At 49.0% G+C, this 18724-nt stretch overlaps 1 protein-coding gene across 3 annotated transcripts in view; it reads left to right on the forward strand.

The window, feature by feature from the left end:
• Nucleotides 1-18724, forward strand: part of Nup210 (nucleoporin 210) — an 80924-nt gene that overhangs the window by 39905 nt on the left and 22295 nt on the right. For all 3 annotated transcript variants that reach the window (XM_033759802.1, XM_010617244.3, XM_019206509.2), the window contains 7 exons: nt 1324-1516; nt 1974-2080; nt 3117-3221; nt 3321-3422; nt 16878-17006; nt 18034-18161; nt 18260-18395. In XM_033759802.1, coding sequence (XP_033615693.1) covers nt 1324-1516; nt 1974-2080; nt 3117-3221; nt 3321-3422; nt 16878-17006; nt 18034-18161; nt 18260-18395 — 900 coding nt within the window. The remainder of the gene's footprint in view (nt 1-1323; nt 1517-1973; nt 2081-3116; nt 3222-3320; nt 3423-16877; nt 17007-18033; nt 18162-18259; nt 18396-18724) is intronic.

An 18724-nucleotide genomic window follows, 5' to 3' on the forward strand; every position in this document is an offset into this window, starting at 1 on the left:
GAAGAGAGGATTTCCTACCCAGGGTTGCAACTAGAAGAAGGGGTGGGGTGTCTGCAGCAGGCCCTGCTGCCCCTGTCCACACTCACAGCTCCCTGGCTCGTGTCCTGTGGGGCCACAAAGCCCTTCGCATGTGTGGAGATGGCGCTGGCCTGCTATTAGGAAGGCTGCCTTTGGGATTCGCAGCACGCTGGGCTCAGGTTCTCTGGGGACAAGGGCGCTTCTAGAGACGAGGAGGCACCCGTCAGAGACAGACCTCTCCTTAGCCATTTGGCTGGGGACAACACGAGCTCATGGTTCACCCACAAAAATCCGTGCATCTCAGGGTCTCTGGGACCCAGCTTTGTGTCACTATTATCTGAGTTCTAAACTGAGGCTATGGAGTGGCCACCAGGAACCATTCAGGAAGGAAACAGCATAGCACATGATGTCCCTACATTAATGCTTCTGCCTAGCACTGTCACGGGTCATTTGTCATAGTTTACTGGCTGGAATCACTGGCACAGTCACCCCAAGGGTCGGAGAGGACAGATGCCCCCAATCGACGTGTTCCTCAACAGAGAATGAGCCACTTTGTGAAGGATTGCGTGGCGGCCTGTCCCCCTACTTGTGTGGTAATTATGATGACACGTCTCTCTGGAAGGACCTTGCAGGACTTACATTTAAAGCAGTCCAGGAGGTGGCTTATAAGTGACTCCCCTGTGTCTGTGTCAGCGGGATGTTCGTACCTTCCGGGACCAGAGGTACAGCTAGGGCCAGTGCGTCCTCTGCAGCATGGGGCTCACTCCTGCCTCCCCAGGGCACTTGAGGATCCACTGGAACTTGGCTGTGAAGGCTTCTTTGCAACCCTGATGTCTTAGGTGTTGTCAGGGGCATTTGGCATTTGTATGCAATCATGGGGGACACATCCTGGAAACACTGAGGTGTGCGTGGGCCTGGAGGGTGGCAAGGGTTGGGGATGGTGGAGACAGAGGGGGGAAACAGCCAGGCCGGGGTGGGGGTTCCAGGCCTGGTTCCGGTCCTCTTGTGTGAGGCCATCCTGTGCATTGCAAGGTTTTTAGCAGCATTGCTGAGCACTTCTACTGAATGCCAGTTACACTACCCACCCTCCACATATGACACAAAATTGCCTCCAGACTTCGCCAGAGGCCCTCATGGTACTTAGAGCTGTGGCCTGGATCCAGAGGCTGGGTTGGACAATCTTGATAATCCTTGGTGCACCTTGGTGGCCAGAAGTAGGGAAGATCTCCCTCACCAGGACCCACTGAGCCGTGCACGTACCTCATCCTGGCTATGGTCACAGCCTCTGACGTTCACCTTTCGTAGGTTCCAGTCTCCAGCCACCGCAACCCTCTGCTGGACCTGGCTGCCTATGACCATCAGGGCCGCCAGTTTGACAACTTCAGCTCTCTGAGTATCCAGTGGGAGTCTGCCCGGCCACTGCTGGCCAGCATCGAGCAGGACCTGCCACTGCAGCTGGTATTACAGGATGATGGGAGCGGTCAGAAGAAGTTACACGGTGAGCCAGGGTCCTGAGCCCGAGGGCCCGGGGCAGAAGGATGGAAGGCCAGTATAGCCCCAGACAGACACAGCTCTGTTAGAGCCCCAGCTCCCGGGCCTCCCCTTCATTCAGAGCTACAACTCAGGGCGGTGTGAGCTTGCTGCCCTCGTTTCATCTTCCGTCGTGTGGGGCCGGCTCTCAAGCTCCAGGACCCAGAGCAGGGAGTCTCCACTACTGGGTCACAGAGCAGACCCAACCCGGCTCCTAGACCTGTGTCCTAGCACCGCGCCGTGGCCCACACATGTCTGTCATAGCCAGCAGCTTCTGTCTGCCCCACTCAGCTCAGCGATTCCTTGGCGTTGCTCTCCTTGGTGTAATTATGTAGTGATTGATTTTCAGAAAAAACTTTAGATCAGTGCTTGGGGGGCATGCCCTGAGGCCAGTGTTCAATTTTGGTTCCCCTCTCCGGACTCAGGTTTGCAGGCCATTTCAGTCCACAAGGAATCAGGAGTAACAGCCATCTCTGCCACAGCGACTGGCTACCAGCAGACCCACCTCATCGCAGCTAGAGCAAAGCAACCGGTACCTCCCCGGGGCCACCAGGGGCAGGGCCGTGGGCAAGTCCGGGGCACCCCCTGCTTCTGCCGGAGTCCTGCCTGGTGTCTGAGGCCCTTCACCCCTCACTGGGCCACAGCTCCTTTCCCTAACCCTGCAAGTGGCCTCCTGAGCCTCCCGGCTGGGCCTGATACTAACATTCTTGGACCTTGGGCTCACTAATCCCTGTGGGCATCTGGCTTGTGGTGCCATTCAAGGCTAACTTTGAGCTCTCTGCTCTCCTGAGAGCGTCTGTCCTGCTCAGACCCCTTATGACCTGCAGGACCTGTGCTGCTCGCACTCTGGAACCCCTTTCCGCCCTGGCCTCGCCCTTTCTTCTCTTGTCAGAATAACATATCACCACAGGTAGCCCTGCAGGCCCCACACAGTCCCTGGCATGGGACAGTCATACATTGCTTCAGGACAGGTGCACACAGTTAGGTGATGTCACTGTGTGTGACACTGTAGCATGTGACCACACCATCTGAGGCAGTACAGCGTCTGTAGGTGGCATGGTCATAGGGGACCACATTGCAGGTGTGATCTGTCACTCACCCAAATGTCACTGTGTGTGGCTGTGTCACATACAGTGCTCTCCCTCCAGTGACACGGGGCAGAAAGCAGATCTGTACAGTTCTGAGGAAGTGAGGGTTTTCCTGTCCCTTCCCTGAGGCCTGGCCTGCACCCTGGCTGTGTCAGCTTTGCTGTGTGCAGCTGGCGTTTGCCCTGAGGCCCTGAGAGTTGGGGTGCAAGTGTGAGTTGCCCAAAAGGATGCCAGGGGACTGACAACTAAGCAGCACCATTGATAACCACCTCCCGGTCCCCAGAGGAGGAGGTGGCGACTCATTTCACCTGGACAGGGCTAAAGGGAGGCCTCTGAGGGGATGTGGCTGTTCCCTGGGCTCGGGAACACTGTGATCTTTTGGGGGTTGGTGTCTGGGACACAGAAGGTGGCCTGCAGTGAGGGGGTGGCTGGTGTGGCTGTGGCTGTGATGATCTGATGAGGGTGACCTTGCCCCTGCAGCGTGACCCTTTCCTGCCTGTGTCGGCCTCCATTGAGCTCATTCTGGTGGAGGACGTGTGGGTGAGCCCCGGTGAGGTGACCATCTACAACCATCCCAGTGTCCAGGTACGGCCTCATGCCCTCCCCAGCCTGCCTGGGCGAGGGCCACTGTGGGAGGACCCTGGTCACCCACGTGAGCCTCCTGTGCCCATTTCTCCTCTCCAGGCCGAGCTCCATGTCAGAGAAGGCTCTGGCTACTTCTTCCTCAACACCAGCACCACAGACATCGTGAGGGTGGCCTACCAGGAGACCAGGGGCGTCGCCACAGTGAGTGTGGGCCACCAAGCCCAGGGTGGCTTTGATTGCTCCTCCGGGCTGCTGTGAGGTGGGGTTAGCAGATGATTTAAAAGCTGGTGCTAAATCCCATGAACTGTGCAGTTAGCAAGGTCTTCCCATTGCCTGATTCATTCTGCCAGTCTCGTCTTTCCCACGTCACCTTTGTGGTTTCTGTTCCATGTCCACCAATTAGCCACACTGTTGGTGACCTAACAGTGTCCTTTCAGTCACTCTTTCCATGAAGATTAAAATAATACATACGCAGCACCAAGCTGTAAGGGAATTTCTGTTTCAAAGATGTATCTGCTTTTTCGCTTTCTCCAGATTTCTTACTTGACCCTGTCCCTACACTGGCTAATGGTGACTTGGCGGTACACAGGGTGTAGAAAAATTTGGCCGCCTTGTTATTATTTTTTTTTAGTCTTGGTGCCCTAAATGGTGCTCCCCCATATTGCAGTGTAGGCTGTGGGTTACTATCAGTCATTTTCACTTAGCCATTCGCTTCTTACGGAGTATTTATTTGGGTTGTTTAAAGCTTTAGTTTCTCTTTTAAAAAATGTAGTCAAACACAGAATAAAAAGTGAAAACAAAAAATACAATCTCAGATGTCCACATCTCTGCTTAGATGGGTTATTAGGCAGTTGCAAAAACTGAGCCTCGTTTAAAAGGAGACTCTTGCTACTGAATATTTAAAAATGAACCCCGGAAGCCATAATCATAAGGCAGCCCAAAACAAAGACAACGGCAGTGACACCCATAATAATAATAATCCACAGCAGAGTCCTCCAGTCTCAGCTCGGCTGTGGCCTGTGCGCTGCTCCAAGCCCAAACTGTCTTTCCCTTGGCTGAGAGGGGCCGCTGTCCCTGTCCCTGGACTGTCCTGTGGGGCTGTCACCAGGCAGGCCTTTCCCCAGCTGCATAAGAAGAGGCTGGTGCTGCTTGGTGCGTGGTGGGACTTCAGCTGGTACAGTTCACGGGGACAGGGCAGGCTCCTCCCTAGCTGGACTGTCCTGCAGACTCTGTCCTTCTCACTGGGCCTTGCCTCCCACGCATGAGAGCCCTCGTCAGCTAACAACAGCGTGAAGTGAGCTGACACCCTGGGGAAGGCGTCTTGGGAATCCACCTCTGCAGTGAGCTGGTCACGGAACCCGCTCAGACACAGCCAGGCCCCTCTCCACGGTCGCACACAGAGTTCATGGCATCGCCTCGCTTTCTGTGGTCTTGGCCTCAACTTCCTGCATTTCCTGTTCTCTGGCTTTTTTATTCCTACCGAGCGGCTTAACATAGGGACATCACAAAGTCTACAGCCTCTGGGTTGGGACAGGCATGAGGTAAGAAGAGTCGTGCACGGGGTGTGAGGAATAGACTTGGAGGTGCGAGTGGATCTGAGCCTCACCTTTGGTGCTGGTGACGGGGTGGTGGGGACCGTGGCAGACCGCGGTGCACTGCCACGCTCCTCTGGCTGATTGCCATTGTTTGTGATCACATCCGCTGTGGTGTGAGTCACATGCCATATACGTCACCAACTTCAAGTGTGTCATTCGTGGGCTTTAGACTCTTCAGACATGTGCAGCCAACACCACATTCAGCTTTAGAGAATTTCCATCGCCTCAAAAAGGAACCTGTATGTTTAGCTCTCACCATCTTATTCTTACACACACACACACCCTGTCCCAGATTTACCTAACCCCTAATGTACTTTCTGACTCTATAGATTTCCCTCCTTGAATATCTTGTGTAAAGGGAATCAGACAGTACATGGTCTTTTGCAAGGCTCATCCGCATTATGCTCCTTTTTTGTGGCCAGATCACATTGCATTGCATGGATGTGCCACATTCTGTGTATTTGTTCGTCCATTTGTGGCTATTTTGACCATCGTGTGTAATGAACATTTGTGTATGCGTTTCCCCATGAACATACGTTCTGAATCCTGCCGGGTATATGCCCAGGAGTGAGCTTGCTGAGTCATACGGTAACTCTATATTTATTTAGCTTTTGGAGCAACTACCAGACAGTTTTCCCAAGGGACGACCCCATTCCAAAGTCCAGCAGTTAGGGTTCTGATTTCTCCACGTCCTTGTCAACACTTGTAATCATTAGACATTCAAATTCCAGTGTAAGTGGTTTCTCCTCATTGTGTGCTTATTGCTAATTGTATATCTTCTTAGGACAAATGTCTCTTTGGATCCTTTGCCCACTTTTTTTGTCTTTTTATTGAGTTGTAGAACTTTATATTCTATTAGGTAGATTCTATCCTTTATCACATGTGACTTGTACATACTTTGCCCATTCTTTAGTTGTCTTTTTACTTTCTTGGTGACCTTGTTTGAAGCTCATAAGTCTTTAATTTTTATGAAGTACGATCAATGATTTTTTTTCTGTTGTCACTCCTGTGTTTGATATCATATCTAAGAATCCATTGTAAATTTGAGATCAAGCAGACTGTTTTCTTCAAAAAGTTTAAACATTTTGGCTCTTAAATTCAGTCTTTGGTACACTGATTTGACTTTTGTCTGTGGTGTAAAGTAAGAGCCCAGTGCTATCCTGTTGTGTGTGGCTGTCCAGTTACCCAGCACCTTCTGCTGAAGAGACTGCTCTTTCCATACTGAGTTACCTTGGTTGCCACCCATGGTGAAGAACATGGTCTGGAGATGCATGTGTTTAGTCTGAGTCTCTTAACTCTATTCCCTGGGTCTACCTATCTGTCCTGGGGTCAGAACCACATGGTTGCAAGTCCTGTTGCTTTGTAGTGAGTCTGGAAATTGGGAAGTGTGAATCCTTTAACTTTGTTCTTTTTAAAGTTGTTTTGTCTATCCTGGGGCCCTGCAAGTCTGTATGAATTCTTGAGTTGACATCAGTTTTTGCAAATGAGCCAGCTAGAATTCAGATAGGCCCTTTATTGGCATCTTAACGGTACTGTGTCCCATTTGCTAAACTAAGGCGTGGTCCAATTACTCAATCTTCTTTCACATCTTTCTGTGATGTCTTGTAGTTCTCACAATATGAGTTTTGCACTGTTTTTGTTAAATTTGTTTCTAAGAGTATTTTATTCTTTTCTGTGCTGGTTTGGGTGAGCTATTTGCTTAATTTTCCTAATGTTCATTATGAGCATCTAGATATACAGTTTATTTTTATATATTAATCTTGTGTCCTTCAACCTTGCTGAACTCTCATTTATTAGTTTTTTTAGTGGGTTCCTTAGAATTTTCTTTATACAGGATCCTGCTGTCTGTGAATATAGATAATTTTACTTTGTCCTTTCCTATTTGGATATTTATTTCTTCTTTTCTTTCCTGATTGTCCTGGCTATGGTCCTTAGCACAGTGTTGTTCCTGATCTTAGGGAAAAAGTGTTCAGCCTTTCACCACTAGCGTGCTGTGGGCATTTCATGGCTGCCCGTTAGCAAATTGAGGGAGTCCCATCTATTGCTATTTTTCTTGCAGTTTTTATCATGGAAAGGTCTGAGATTTTGTCAGATGCCTTGTCTGTGTCTCGAAATGATCATATGGATTTAAAATTTTGTTGATGAGGGTGTTTTATGTTAATTGATACTCAGATAGTAAATCAGCATTATATTCCCAGGGTAAATCCTATTGGTCATGATGTACAATTCTTTTTTTATATGTAGTTGAATTTAGTTTTCTAATATTTTATTTAGGATTTTTACATTTATATTTATAAAAGAAATTAGTCTGTCATTTTCTTCTGGTATCTTTGTCTTATGTGGGTGTCAGAGTAATATTGACTTAGAACAAACTGGAAATGTTCCTTCTTCTATTTTGGGAAAAGCTGTGTAGAATGGTAAATGTTTGGAACATTTAACCAGCGAAGTTATATAGACATGAGATTTGCCTTATGGAGAGTTTTGACACTAAATCAATTTCTTTATTTTTATAGGTCTATTCTGATTATCTTTTTGTTAGTACGTTTTGGTAGCTTACGTCTTTGTAGGAGTTTGTTTGTTTCATCTAAATTATTTAATGTATTGATTGGAGGAAGTTATTCTCAGTATTCCTTTGTCATCATTAGTTCTGTCAGTTTGTCAGTAGTTCCCCTGTCTCCTTACTGATTGTAGTAAGGTGAACCATCTCTCTGTGTTACTGGTCAGTCTAACTAAAGAATTGTCTTTTTGTTAATTTTTCCAAAGAAGCAACTTTTGCTGTCATGGATTTTTCTCTACTGTTTTTCTGTTATCTCTTAACTTTGGCTCTAGTCATTTCATTTCTTCTGTTTGTTTATGTTTACTTTGTAGTTCTTATTCGAGTTTTAAAGGTGGAAAATTAGGTTGTTGATTTGTTATCTTTTATTGTCTTTTAACAAAAGTGTCTGTTTACCATCATGTATTTCCCCCTTTGCATGGCCTCAGCTGCTTCCCATAAATATTGCTCTCTGTGTCTGCATTTTCATTCATTTAAAATTACTCTAAATTCATTTTTGCTTCTTCTTTTGTCCTTTAGTTACTGAGGAATGTTTAATTTCCAGTATTTAATTTCAGTTTTTGTCGTTGATTTCTAATTTCAATCTGTGTGGCTTGAGAATACATTTTGTATTATCTGTCATTTTAAATTCATACACATTTGTTGTATGGCCTATCACATGATCTGTCATTCTGGCCCATGGGTTGGACATACCTTTTATAACAAAAAAAATTTTTTTAAGGGTTTTGTTACTTATAAATTTTAACTGTATCATACATTTTATATTGTATACATGGCCCCAAACAATGCTTCTGTTCATTGTGGCTCAGGGAAGCCAGCGTATCTGACCCGTGGGCTGGAGGTTGGACACACTTGTGTGGATTGTTCCACGTATACTTGGGATGCATACACATTTTTCTTGTTTCTCTTGTGTAATTTTTGGTTGTAGTAATCTGAAGATGCATGTTAGGTCTGGTTGGCTCATTGTATTATTCAGGTCTTTTATTTCCTTGTGGATCAACCTAGGTGTTCTATCCATTGTTGAAAGAGAGGTGTTGAGGTGTTCCACTTTTATTGTTGAGTTGTGTATTTCTCTCTCCATTTCTGCTGCCTATATTCTGGGGCTGGATTGCTAGATGCATATACGTTTATGATTGTTGCCTCCTTCTGGCAGATTGACTCAGGGATGTTATGAAATGCTTCTCTTTGTCTCCAGTAACTTTTTGTTGTTGTTGTTTTAAAGTCTATTGTTGGGCTGGGGATTTAGCTCAATGGTTCGGCCTCCTGCCTCGCAAGCGCAAGGACCCGAGTTTGATCCCTGGTACCAAAAAAACAAAAAAAAAAAGTTTATGTCTATTTGTATGGTATTAGTATAGTGACTCTAGGTTTCTTACGGTTTATATGAAGTATTCTTTCATCTTTTCAGTATATCTATCTCTTTCAGTGTAAAATATCTCCTGTAAATAACATGTAGCTGAATCTTTTTTTAAAGTCCTAACATTCATTACCTATTGATTGAATTATTTAATCCACTTGCTTTTAATGTTTATAGTGATACTGGAGTTGTGTTTGCTGTTTTACTTTTCGTTTTCTATATGTCTCATCTCTTGTTTTTCCATTCCTCCTTTACTACTTTTGCATTAAGTCATTATTTTCTAATTTACCAGTATGATTTTGTTAATGATTTTTCAGTGGTTTTTTGAGGTATTTCCCTAGTGGCTGCTCTGGGGTTTACCATCTACATCTTAGCATCACAGCAGCTTGGATGTGTACCAACTTCATTCTCATGGAGTGAAGAAACATCAGTCCTGTGGAGCTCTGTTCTTTGTGCCTTCCCATGGTCCTGTCCATATATATATATTACATCTATAAATGTTACTGGCCCAAAGCTCCGTAGTTAAAATGATCCCTTTACATAACTTTATGTATCCAAAAGAAATTATGGAAGGGAAAGAGAGCAAGTCTATAATTACAACTTTTGCTGAGCAAACCCTCTTACCCTTTCTTGCTGGGTCTTTTTGTTTGTTCCGGTGAATCTGGTCACCATCTGGTGTCAGCTCCCTTATCTCGTACATCATTGTCTTCGCAGTCCCCCTTAGTACCGATGTTGGCAAATGTTACATTTCTGTACGTTCTGGGTCCTGAAATCCCTTATATACATGTTGTTTTGCATGATTGGTTTTAAAGTCAGTTAAGAGAGAAACATGCATTTTAGCTGTCTTTTATAATTTTCTAATTTCCTTTGCATTTGTTTTTTGTGTGGGTTGGAATTCCTGTGCAGAGTACCTGGCTTTCAGTCCGAAGAATTTTCCTTGTCATTTCTCATAAGGCAGATCTGCCAGTGACAAATTCTTTTAGTTTTTGATTGTTATCTTTATTTTCAGTTTTGAAAGATAACTTTGTCGGATGTAGGCTTATAGTTTTGGGTTTATAGGTTTCTTCATTCTTGGTTTATAGATCTTCCTGGAATTGGTTGGTTGGTTGGTTGGGCATTTTGAATGTTATTATCCAGCCTGCATTGTTCTGATAAGAAGCCAGCCCTTAGCCTTTCAGGGTTCCCTTATAAGTGATGTGCCTGTTTTAATTCTTTACAGATTTTTCCCTCTTTTTAGCTTTAATTGTTTCATTTGAAGCGCATGTCCCCTACCACTGAGCTATATCCCGCCCATCCACATTATTCAAGCTGTGGTTTACTGTTCCTCTTTGGAGGGATCACTTCCGAGGAAGGTGCTAAGATGCACTGACCTTAGAAGGCTTCTTCCCTTCCCTCCTGTGTCCCCCATTTCTCTCTGGCACACTTACTGGCCTGCAGGATGGTCTGCACCTCTAACGATGATCACTCTCTCCTTTCAGGTGATTTTACCATGTGACAGTTAACTGTGTCCGCTGCGATCGCTGTGTGCTTATCTTACATGGGTCTCATGGATCATTTTGAACGTGTAGATTAGTATCTTCTAATAACTTTAGGAAGTTTTGAGCCATCATTGCTTTAAAGATTTTTTCTACTGCCTTGTGTCTGTTCTTTTTCTGGTTTCCCCTTAGACCTATTTTGGGGTACTCAGTGCTGTCCCACATTTTTCTGTGGCTCTGGTCATTTACTTCCCTCTTTGTTCTTCATATTACATAATTTCTATCAGTCTATCTTCATGTTTGTCACTCCTTTCTCTTACATGTTCACATTTACTCTTGAGCTCTCTAATGAATTTTCAACTCAGTTATTTTACTATTCAGCTTAAGAATTACTATTCATTCTTTTTTCCAGTTTCTCTTTATGGTCTTCTCCATTTAATATGGCATTGTTATCAAATATTCTTACTTTTTAAATCTTGTTTGCTTTTTTTCTTTGAACATATTTGTAATGGTCATTGGACAGTTTTTTGGGTAAATCTGATATCAGTCTGCCATCACAGGCAATTTCTGCATCCCGCTGTTTTTCTGGTATACATGCCACACTTTCCTATTTCTTTTCATGTCTTACAATGTTCAAAAGTGGACATTTTATTTCCTGCATTACAGATACTCTAGGTACTGCTCCCTTACCCTGGAGTTTATTATAATTTGCTTGTTTGCTTTTTTTGGGTACTGCCTTATTATATATGCAGTACAAACACACACACACACACACACACACACACACACACACACATAAATACCCAACACCCAAAGTTAAAGAAGGAAAGGTTTATTTAGGCCCCTGTTTGTAGAGGTTTCAGTCCATAGTCAGCTGGCTCCAAGGCAAGGTGACAGGGCAGAGGGGAATGGCAGAGGAGAAACAGTCCATGGCAGGCAGAAGTACAAAGCAACAAAGTAGCAAAAGAGCAAGTCCGAGTGAGCTTGGCAGCTTCTTTCTGCCCCTTTTATATTCTATCCAGGCTCCCAGGCTTAGGGTGGTGCCAAACCTTTCAGTGGACTGATTTAGTAATCACCCACCGTCAATCCCAGTACCACACAGTCTACATCAAGCCACCTCTGAAAAAGCCCCATCTGTGAACAGGTGAAGCTTTGGGGGACATCTAGACACAGCCATATTATCACACTTCAGAGGATGACAGCTGGTATGCCACGGTCACCCCAGGATGACAGTGGCTGTGGGACTTTGTCTCTCTCCTCTACCACACCTCCCCTGAGGTTCACTCATTGAGGGCCTGTGCTCTGCTTTCTTCCACAAACTGCCAGGCACAGCCAGGAACCTTTGAAGGAACAGCTTCTATGGAGACGTTGGAGATGTGTGGAGACACCAGCAGGGCTCCTCCCGTTGTTTCTTTCCCCGTTTGTCTTTGGCAAGTGTGCCTCTGCTCAGGGCGGAATCTCAGGGCTGAGCAGAGATGCTGGGGCAGAGGCAACGCTTGCTTCTCTCCCATGCTGTCTGCACTTGCAGCTGTGCCCTCAGTGCAGAGGACCTCATCTCTGAGCCAGAGGCAGTGCAGCTGAGCCCCCAGTGTTCTCACAGGCACTGTGCCCAAGGGAGAGCCTCCAGTTTTAGGCTGTGCTTGCCTGAGGCTGGGTGTTAGTGGCAGGAGTGTATGGGGGGCAGGATGAGAGAGCCTGGCATTGAGGGCCTCTCAGGAAGACAGTCCCCTGCCAGGGAGCTGGACAGTTCAGGAGCTTGTGAGGGGATGGCCCCAGCGAGGAGGGCGACTCTCCTTGCTGAGCCAGAAGGAGGCGCCAGGCAGATCCTGTTTCCAGCGTGATTCATGTCCTTCCTCTGCATTTCAGATGTGTGTGAATAAACATCTCTTCATTCACTGTGTGTGGTCAGAACCACAGCCTGAGGTCTCTAGAGGAGTGGCTGTGTTAGGACTGTCCACAGTCGTCCTGAGGGGTGGCCTGCGGGCCTCATCATGCTGTCGCACAGAAACTCCAGCTGCCATTTGATGTGCAGCAATGAGGCCACATGAGGCCAGACATTCTGACTTTCCAAGAGAAAGCAGGAATCTAGTTGGGTGCAAAACACCCCTACTTTTAAAAGTTCTAGTTAGTGGGGCATGGAGGGTTAGGGGAGCTGAAGTCCCAGATGGGTAATGCAGGAAGATCCTTAAGCCCGGGACTTTCAGGGCCAGCCTTGCCAGCATAAGGAGACCCTGTCTCAAAAGAGAGAGAGAGAGAGGTTCTAGTTATTTTAATTGGGCTTTGTTTTTAACATTCCATGGTGTTGGGCTGTGTTCTCTGGCTCTCTTGTGGAGAAGACATTTTTGCACAGTGCACTACCTAGGAAAGGTGAGAAGCCATGATGTGCCCATTCTCCAGGACAGGGGCCAGGATCACAGAGGGCAGGGCCTCCTGAGTAGCCAGGATTACTGATGTGTGCCACTGTCCCAGCTCCCCAGCATTTTTTTTCCCTTTATGAAAGAAGTAATTCCCCAGCTGTTCTTCAGTAACACGCAAGGGGTGTGCCTTGTCAAGCCCTTGATAACCTAAGGAAGACCTTCAATATAAGTAACTCTGAGTACTGGAAATGTGCCTCATCTTGCTGTCGTGGAAACTAGTAACAACACCTGTCTTATCTAGTCAAGGAGTTCAGGTTAGGAGAAGTGTGGGCGGTGTGGTGACTCCTCATTGACCTCATTCAGGACAACTTGAGTTAGCCCCGTGGGCAGCCTGTGTCCAGAGAGAGACTCTTGTCCAGGTGTAGGAGTCACCAACTGACTGGACTACCTCTGTAGGTAGTGAGCACTCCGTCTCTGGAGGCATTCAAGAACCAGGATGCTTGTCTGGAAGAGTCATGGTGAGATGCCAGCACTAGAACAGGGCTTCCCCAGGAGTGCCTTGAGTCCCTGTACAGCCCCAAAATGCTGCCCTTCCAGATCACCTCTGCAGTTATGATGGAGACAAATACCAGTCTTGCCGCCCCCATTATACATGGCCACAGTAGAGCTGTCGCAGTTTCCCCCCTGTGCTGTGGACAGGTTGCTGGCATCCACGTCACATTGCTTTCGGGGCTCTTGTTGAGTCATACACAGAGCCCAGACAAATGTGGCCCCAGGAGGACCAGGCTGGCACTGTACTCTGGGAGTTGGCATCTGCGACCCAGGCCGTGGAGAACTGCTCCTGACCCAGCAGGTCCCGTGCAGCACCCTCACCGGTCTCTGCTTCCTCCTGTCCAGGGCTTGGGGTGGAGCCCTGCGCCTCCAGGTGCGGATCTCCTGTAGAGCACAGGAGGGATTTGAAACGTTGGTAATCTGTGAGAGCTGCTTCTGAAGGACACATTCACACGTTCCTTTGGCATTTTCCAGCTGCTAATTAGCAGCATTCTCATTTTCCTTAATCACAGAGACGAGAAAGCGCACAGCGGTTCCTCACTCAGCTCCTAGAAAATGCTTCCTTCTTCCCTATTGATACAGATTCGAGACACAAGAATGGCTCCTGGGTGTGCGCTGGCTGCTTCCCGGCAGTGCCTCTGCAAGACAAGTGTGTGTCGTGCACAAGGCTCTGGTGGCGGTCTTTATGCCCACACAGTGCGCCGGGCTGTGCGGGGCTGCGATTAGTTCTGCTCGCGAGGGTGCCTTTGTTTCATTTTTGGCTGGCTCACACAGAGGGGTGTTTACCTGATTTAAACTTAGGGTTTCTTTCTTCTCAACAGTTTCTTACATTTCAAAATAAGTGCTCTGAGCGTAGCCTGCATCACCATAAGAGCAAGGGGAAGGAAGAGGCCCACTGTGTGCCAAGCGAGTCACACTTCCCGTCAGTGCCTTGATTCAGCAAGGCTGCCGGGCACTGCGCTGGGGGCCAGGGCTACGGCAGCGACAGAGCTGGGACTCTGTTCCGGTCCTGCGCAGTGTAGTGTCACGGTGTCGGGCATCAGGAATGAGGGCCGTGGGGGCGGTGGCTGCAAGGCGAATCCGTGCACTTGCGAGCAGTTGTGTCTGTGAGTCGGGCGTGCGGCCTGGAGTGCACATCCGCAGCCCCATCCTCCAGGAGCCCCCAGAGCTGGCCCCCTCGGCGCCTTGATCTTTTCACGAGCTCCATCATTCCCTGTGGGCTGTGAGGGCGGGAACCCCAGGCACAGGTCTGACCCTCTTGCGTGCAGGGCTCGGCCATCGCACAACATCGCCGAGCCCACGGGAGGAAGTGGCAGCTGACAGCCAGAAGTGTTGACAGGTGCCTCGCTCCTCTCCCAAGTACCCCGTCAGGAGGCAAGTCTGAAGTGGGATCAGAGCCCAGGGAAGCAGGGAGCCGAGAGGACACGGGCAGACCTGGGGCCTGGCGAGCGCCCGCGGATGTCGGGTTCTTCATGAGCGGTAGTGCATTCGCTGTCTCCCAGCCAATGACAGGGCTCCCCCTTGGGCTCACTGCTGACATTCTCAGGTGGCACCTTCAACACTTGGAAATCGGAGCTTGTTCTCAGCATGGACTGTCCCGCCTTCTTTCCCTCCCAAGCGTCCTCACCGCGCACCCAGGGTGCAGACAGATGCTGGGAGTAGCGGGGCAGGGTGGACCAGTTTGGTCAGACACAGTGTGGTGGCCACCAGCTTGCAGCCACACCTCTGCTTCCCCGCACGCAGCTTCTGTCTCCCAAGTGGTCTCTGGGCCCCCACTGAGAGCACCATGACAGGCGTGCGTCATGGCATGGGTCAGGCCAGGCCCTCCCTCGGGGGCAGCGTGACACCTTCCCTGCTTCTGTCATCCAGAGGCGGCAAGGCGTCCATCCTCTGGGAAATGGAGTGGAAGAAGAATTGATTTCCCCACCATCATTTTATGGCTTTGTTTAAAAAATGCAGAATGGTCCCTTTGAAGGTGTGGGGGGAGCCTTTGCCTGCATTCTCCCGCACAGGTCTGGTGACGGTGGGCGCACTGCGTAATTTTCTCGCCTTGTGAAGGACGTGCTGGCTCCTGACAGCAGCAACTTCTGCATGAGCATCGTCGGATCAGGTCCTCACATTGTGTTCTCAAAGAAAGCTCTGCTCCTGTAATTCTGCGGTGGGCTTTCTGGGGGGAAATGTAGTAGTCGCTCTCAGCAAACCCAGGCACCAGTGACTCCCTGACCACCCCTTGGCCTGTATTTAATGCCAAGCCAGCCAGGGTAGCAAACAGCCTGTCATTTTGGATCGTAAGCATGACTCCCACCGCAGGGTCTTGAGTGATCTTCTTGAAGCCATCCTGTGAAATGACCCAGGCATGCCCTGTCTGTGTGGCTGTGCCCTTGAGCTGGCTCTTGGCAGCTGGGCTCCTCTCGCCATTCTTCATGACCCCAGCTCCCTGTGCCTCACTGTGGCCATTTCCTGCTGGCTCTGCTTCCTCCTCCCTTACCTGGAAGTTCCATTCTGGTTGCTGGAGGCACCCAGCCCTGCTTCCCCAGAAAGGGGAGAGTATGGAAGAGGAAGCCCCAGACTGAGAGCTATGCTGCCTGCGCTTGGTCCCCAGCACCATTCCTTCAAAGCTCTGTTCCCATCACATCATCGGGCCTCTTTCCCCATCTGTACACCAACGGGATTGGGTGAGAATCAGCTTCTGTAGTTTGTCAGAGTTCCTCAGGGCCTTGAGCCTTTATCTCATCAAGGGACACACCCAGGAGCTGTGCTGTGCTGACACCTGGCTCCCTCCCGAGGCAGCCGTGGGTTGGGATGGCCTGGAGGGGAAGGATAAGCTGAAGGGATGTCTGCATCCAGACTGAATTGCAAATGGTAATGAGCGACTAGGAGGGTAAGGGAAGCCAGCGACTGAGGGCTAAATTGTAGCCACCAGTAAGGCTGGGGAAAGAAGAGGCTGAGTGCTCTACCACTGCGCTGCACCCCAACTCTGAAGTCCTAGATCTTTGCAGTGGAGCATGAGGCCCTCAGGTTGGCAGAAGGAGCTCCCAGCTGCGAGGATGGGAGAGAAGGCCAGTGTGGCTGGGGCTTGAGAGCATGGGGCACTGTGCTTCAGCGTGAGACTGGAGCCGTAAGCTGTACCCTGCCTGCACAGGCTCTGGGCTGGGCACTGGGTGCTGACTGGCTTAACCAGGATGTAATGCGATTGCAGTTAGTTGTCTCCTTTGGGTCCGAATCCTGATGGGTTTTACAGGTTCCTGATTCTGAAATTCTACCTTTGCAGATAATAAACTGCTTACCTTATGGCTCACTCTCCTTCCCTGCATTTATCCTCCTCCCTCCCCAAATATGAGATCATAAACTGCAAGTAGCAGCATCATGTCATGACGTGAGACAGCCTGGCGTGCTCACTCACCCCCGAGCATCGTGACTTGTCGCTGCTTGCCCAGCCTGGAACACCACCCAGTTGAAATGCGTGCCCAAGCGATATGACAGGTTGCAGCAAGCCTGTGTTCAGTACAGAAACACTGAATGTGCAAATGCCCATTTTCTTCTTTCTGTAAAATGTACAGTTAGATCAGTGCTCTCTCTGTGCTTATATTCCCAGCTCATCCTGGCTGACCAGAGGCGGGCAGAGCCTCAATTGGGTTAGGATTTTTCTTGTCCAAAGGCTGGCCTGGTGGTCCCTGGCCAGTGGCTCCCTTGAGTAAGGTACTATTCAAGGCCCTATGGGCACAGAGGGGTCCTACAGCTCCGTGACCAAGATTCTCCTACCTCGCAGGTGTACCCTTTGCTCCCAGGCTCGGCAACCGTCATGATCCACGACTTGTGCCTGGCCTTCTCCTCCCCAGCGAAGGCTGTCATTCACGTCTCAGACATTCAGGAGCTGTACGTCCGTGTGGTTGACAAGGTTGGTGGAAACGTCCTGGTGCAGTCCTTGGGATGATCCGTAGAAACTGAAGAAGCCGTGCAGCTGTGACAGCGTTGTCCTCACGGCTCTTGCTGTTTCCCCTGGTTTCACTCCATGTGGAGACTACAGGGTTGCTTCTACAGTTCTATTTCCTCGTCCCAGTTGACGCTGTACGATCTGGCAATAAATCCCACTCCAGGTTGGCTCCACATCATCCTTGATGTGGGAATTCGTGTTCTCTAGCCCAAGGCGGTGACTCAGCAGCCAGGCACACACCTTGCTGGGCAGAAATTTTCTCCCCAGAACAGAAGATTTGGATTCTCTGGAATTTCAGTGTCAAGTGAATAAAGCTCGCTAATTCCAAGTGCTCTTGCAAAATGGATAAATAATAGACCGAGGTTTTTTCTTTCTTGTAAATGGGATTTTTACGATTCCAAATAGCAGAGGTGAGGCCAGGTTCCCAGAGCACTGTTGTCAGGTTCCTGTTTTTCCAAGTAGATACCGTGGTGGGTTGGTAATGAATAGGAGAATGTTCTCGTGGCTTGGACAGTGTAATATTAGCTAAGAACTGAATATTCTCTTACCCAGCTTCAAATACTCCTCCAATCATCCTATTTCGGCTGCTTATTTGCCTACTAGAATTCTGTTTTCCTTAAGCCTCCCTGGTCCTCATTTGTTGAAGTTGTTACTGTGCATGTTTTGCTCCAGCAGGTGTGAGCTGTTGGGTCTGTGAGCATTAGCTGAGCTTCTGCTGTATGCCTGCTGCTGCTCCAAGTACTACCTCACTTCCGTCATTGGATTCTTAGTCCAAAGAGTAGGCAGTGGAGTTTGTGCTTCTCAGGGTCCCCGGCACTTAATTGCTTTCCTTTGTTGGTTGGCCAAGCCAAGAGGTCATTCTGGGCGATGCCCCAGGTCTCAGGTCCCTAGGTTTGATGTCAGCAAAGCTGTCATAGAGTTGTGGGTGCCACTGATTGGGGAACTGGTCCTTTGAAGAAAGGCCACCCAGCATCTGTCCCTTGTGTCACAGGTGGAAATTGGGAAGGTAGTCAAGGCCCACGTTCGTGTGCTAGACTCTGACAGGAAACCTTTTCTGGCCAAGTACTTTGCCTTCATGGACTTGAAACTCCGGGCAGCCTCTCAGATCATCACACTAGTGTGAGTCCCAGCAGGGTCAGGGAGGACACGTTGGGGATGACACGGGCTCTGCTTCCACTTCTCCCAAGGAGGGATCCGAGTGCTCCCCTCCATTTCAGGGCCCTGGACGAAGCCCTCGATGACTACACGGCCGTGTTCCTCGTGCATGGCGTGGCCATTGGCCAGACCAGCCTGACTGCCAGTGTGACCGATAAGGCCGGACAGAGGGTCAGCTCAGCCCCACAGCAGATCGAGGTAAACGTGAGCTTTCCCTCCCGATGGGGGACAGCGTTTCTTCGTGATCGGCCGGGAGCATTAGTTAGCCACAGTTCTGGAAGCCACCACCCAGAGTCTGTGCCCTGCCCTGACCTCATGTCGGTCACAGCATCTGGGAGGCAACACTGGTACACCGGTGGAACACATGCAAGGAGGCCAGGTGACTTTCAGGCCTGTCTGTGAGGCTCTGAGGAGGGTTGTGGTTGTCCTGTGGCAAGGGCACAGGCAGGGACTGTTCCCAGGAAAGTGTGGCCAAATGAGGGTGCCAGGCACATGGTGGGTTGCGTGGGAGAACCCCGCCATCTGTT

The sequence above is a fragment of the Fukomys damarensis genome, unplaced genomic scaffold (genome assembly GCF_012274545.1).
Source record: "Fukomys damarensis isolate Sample0158 unplaced genomic scaffold, DMR_v1.0_HiC HiC_scaffold_37, whole genome shotgun sequence".
NCBI lineage: Eukaryota > Metazoa > Chordata > Mammalia > Rodentia > Bathyergidae > Fukomys > Fukomys damarensis.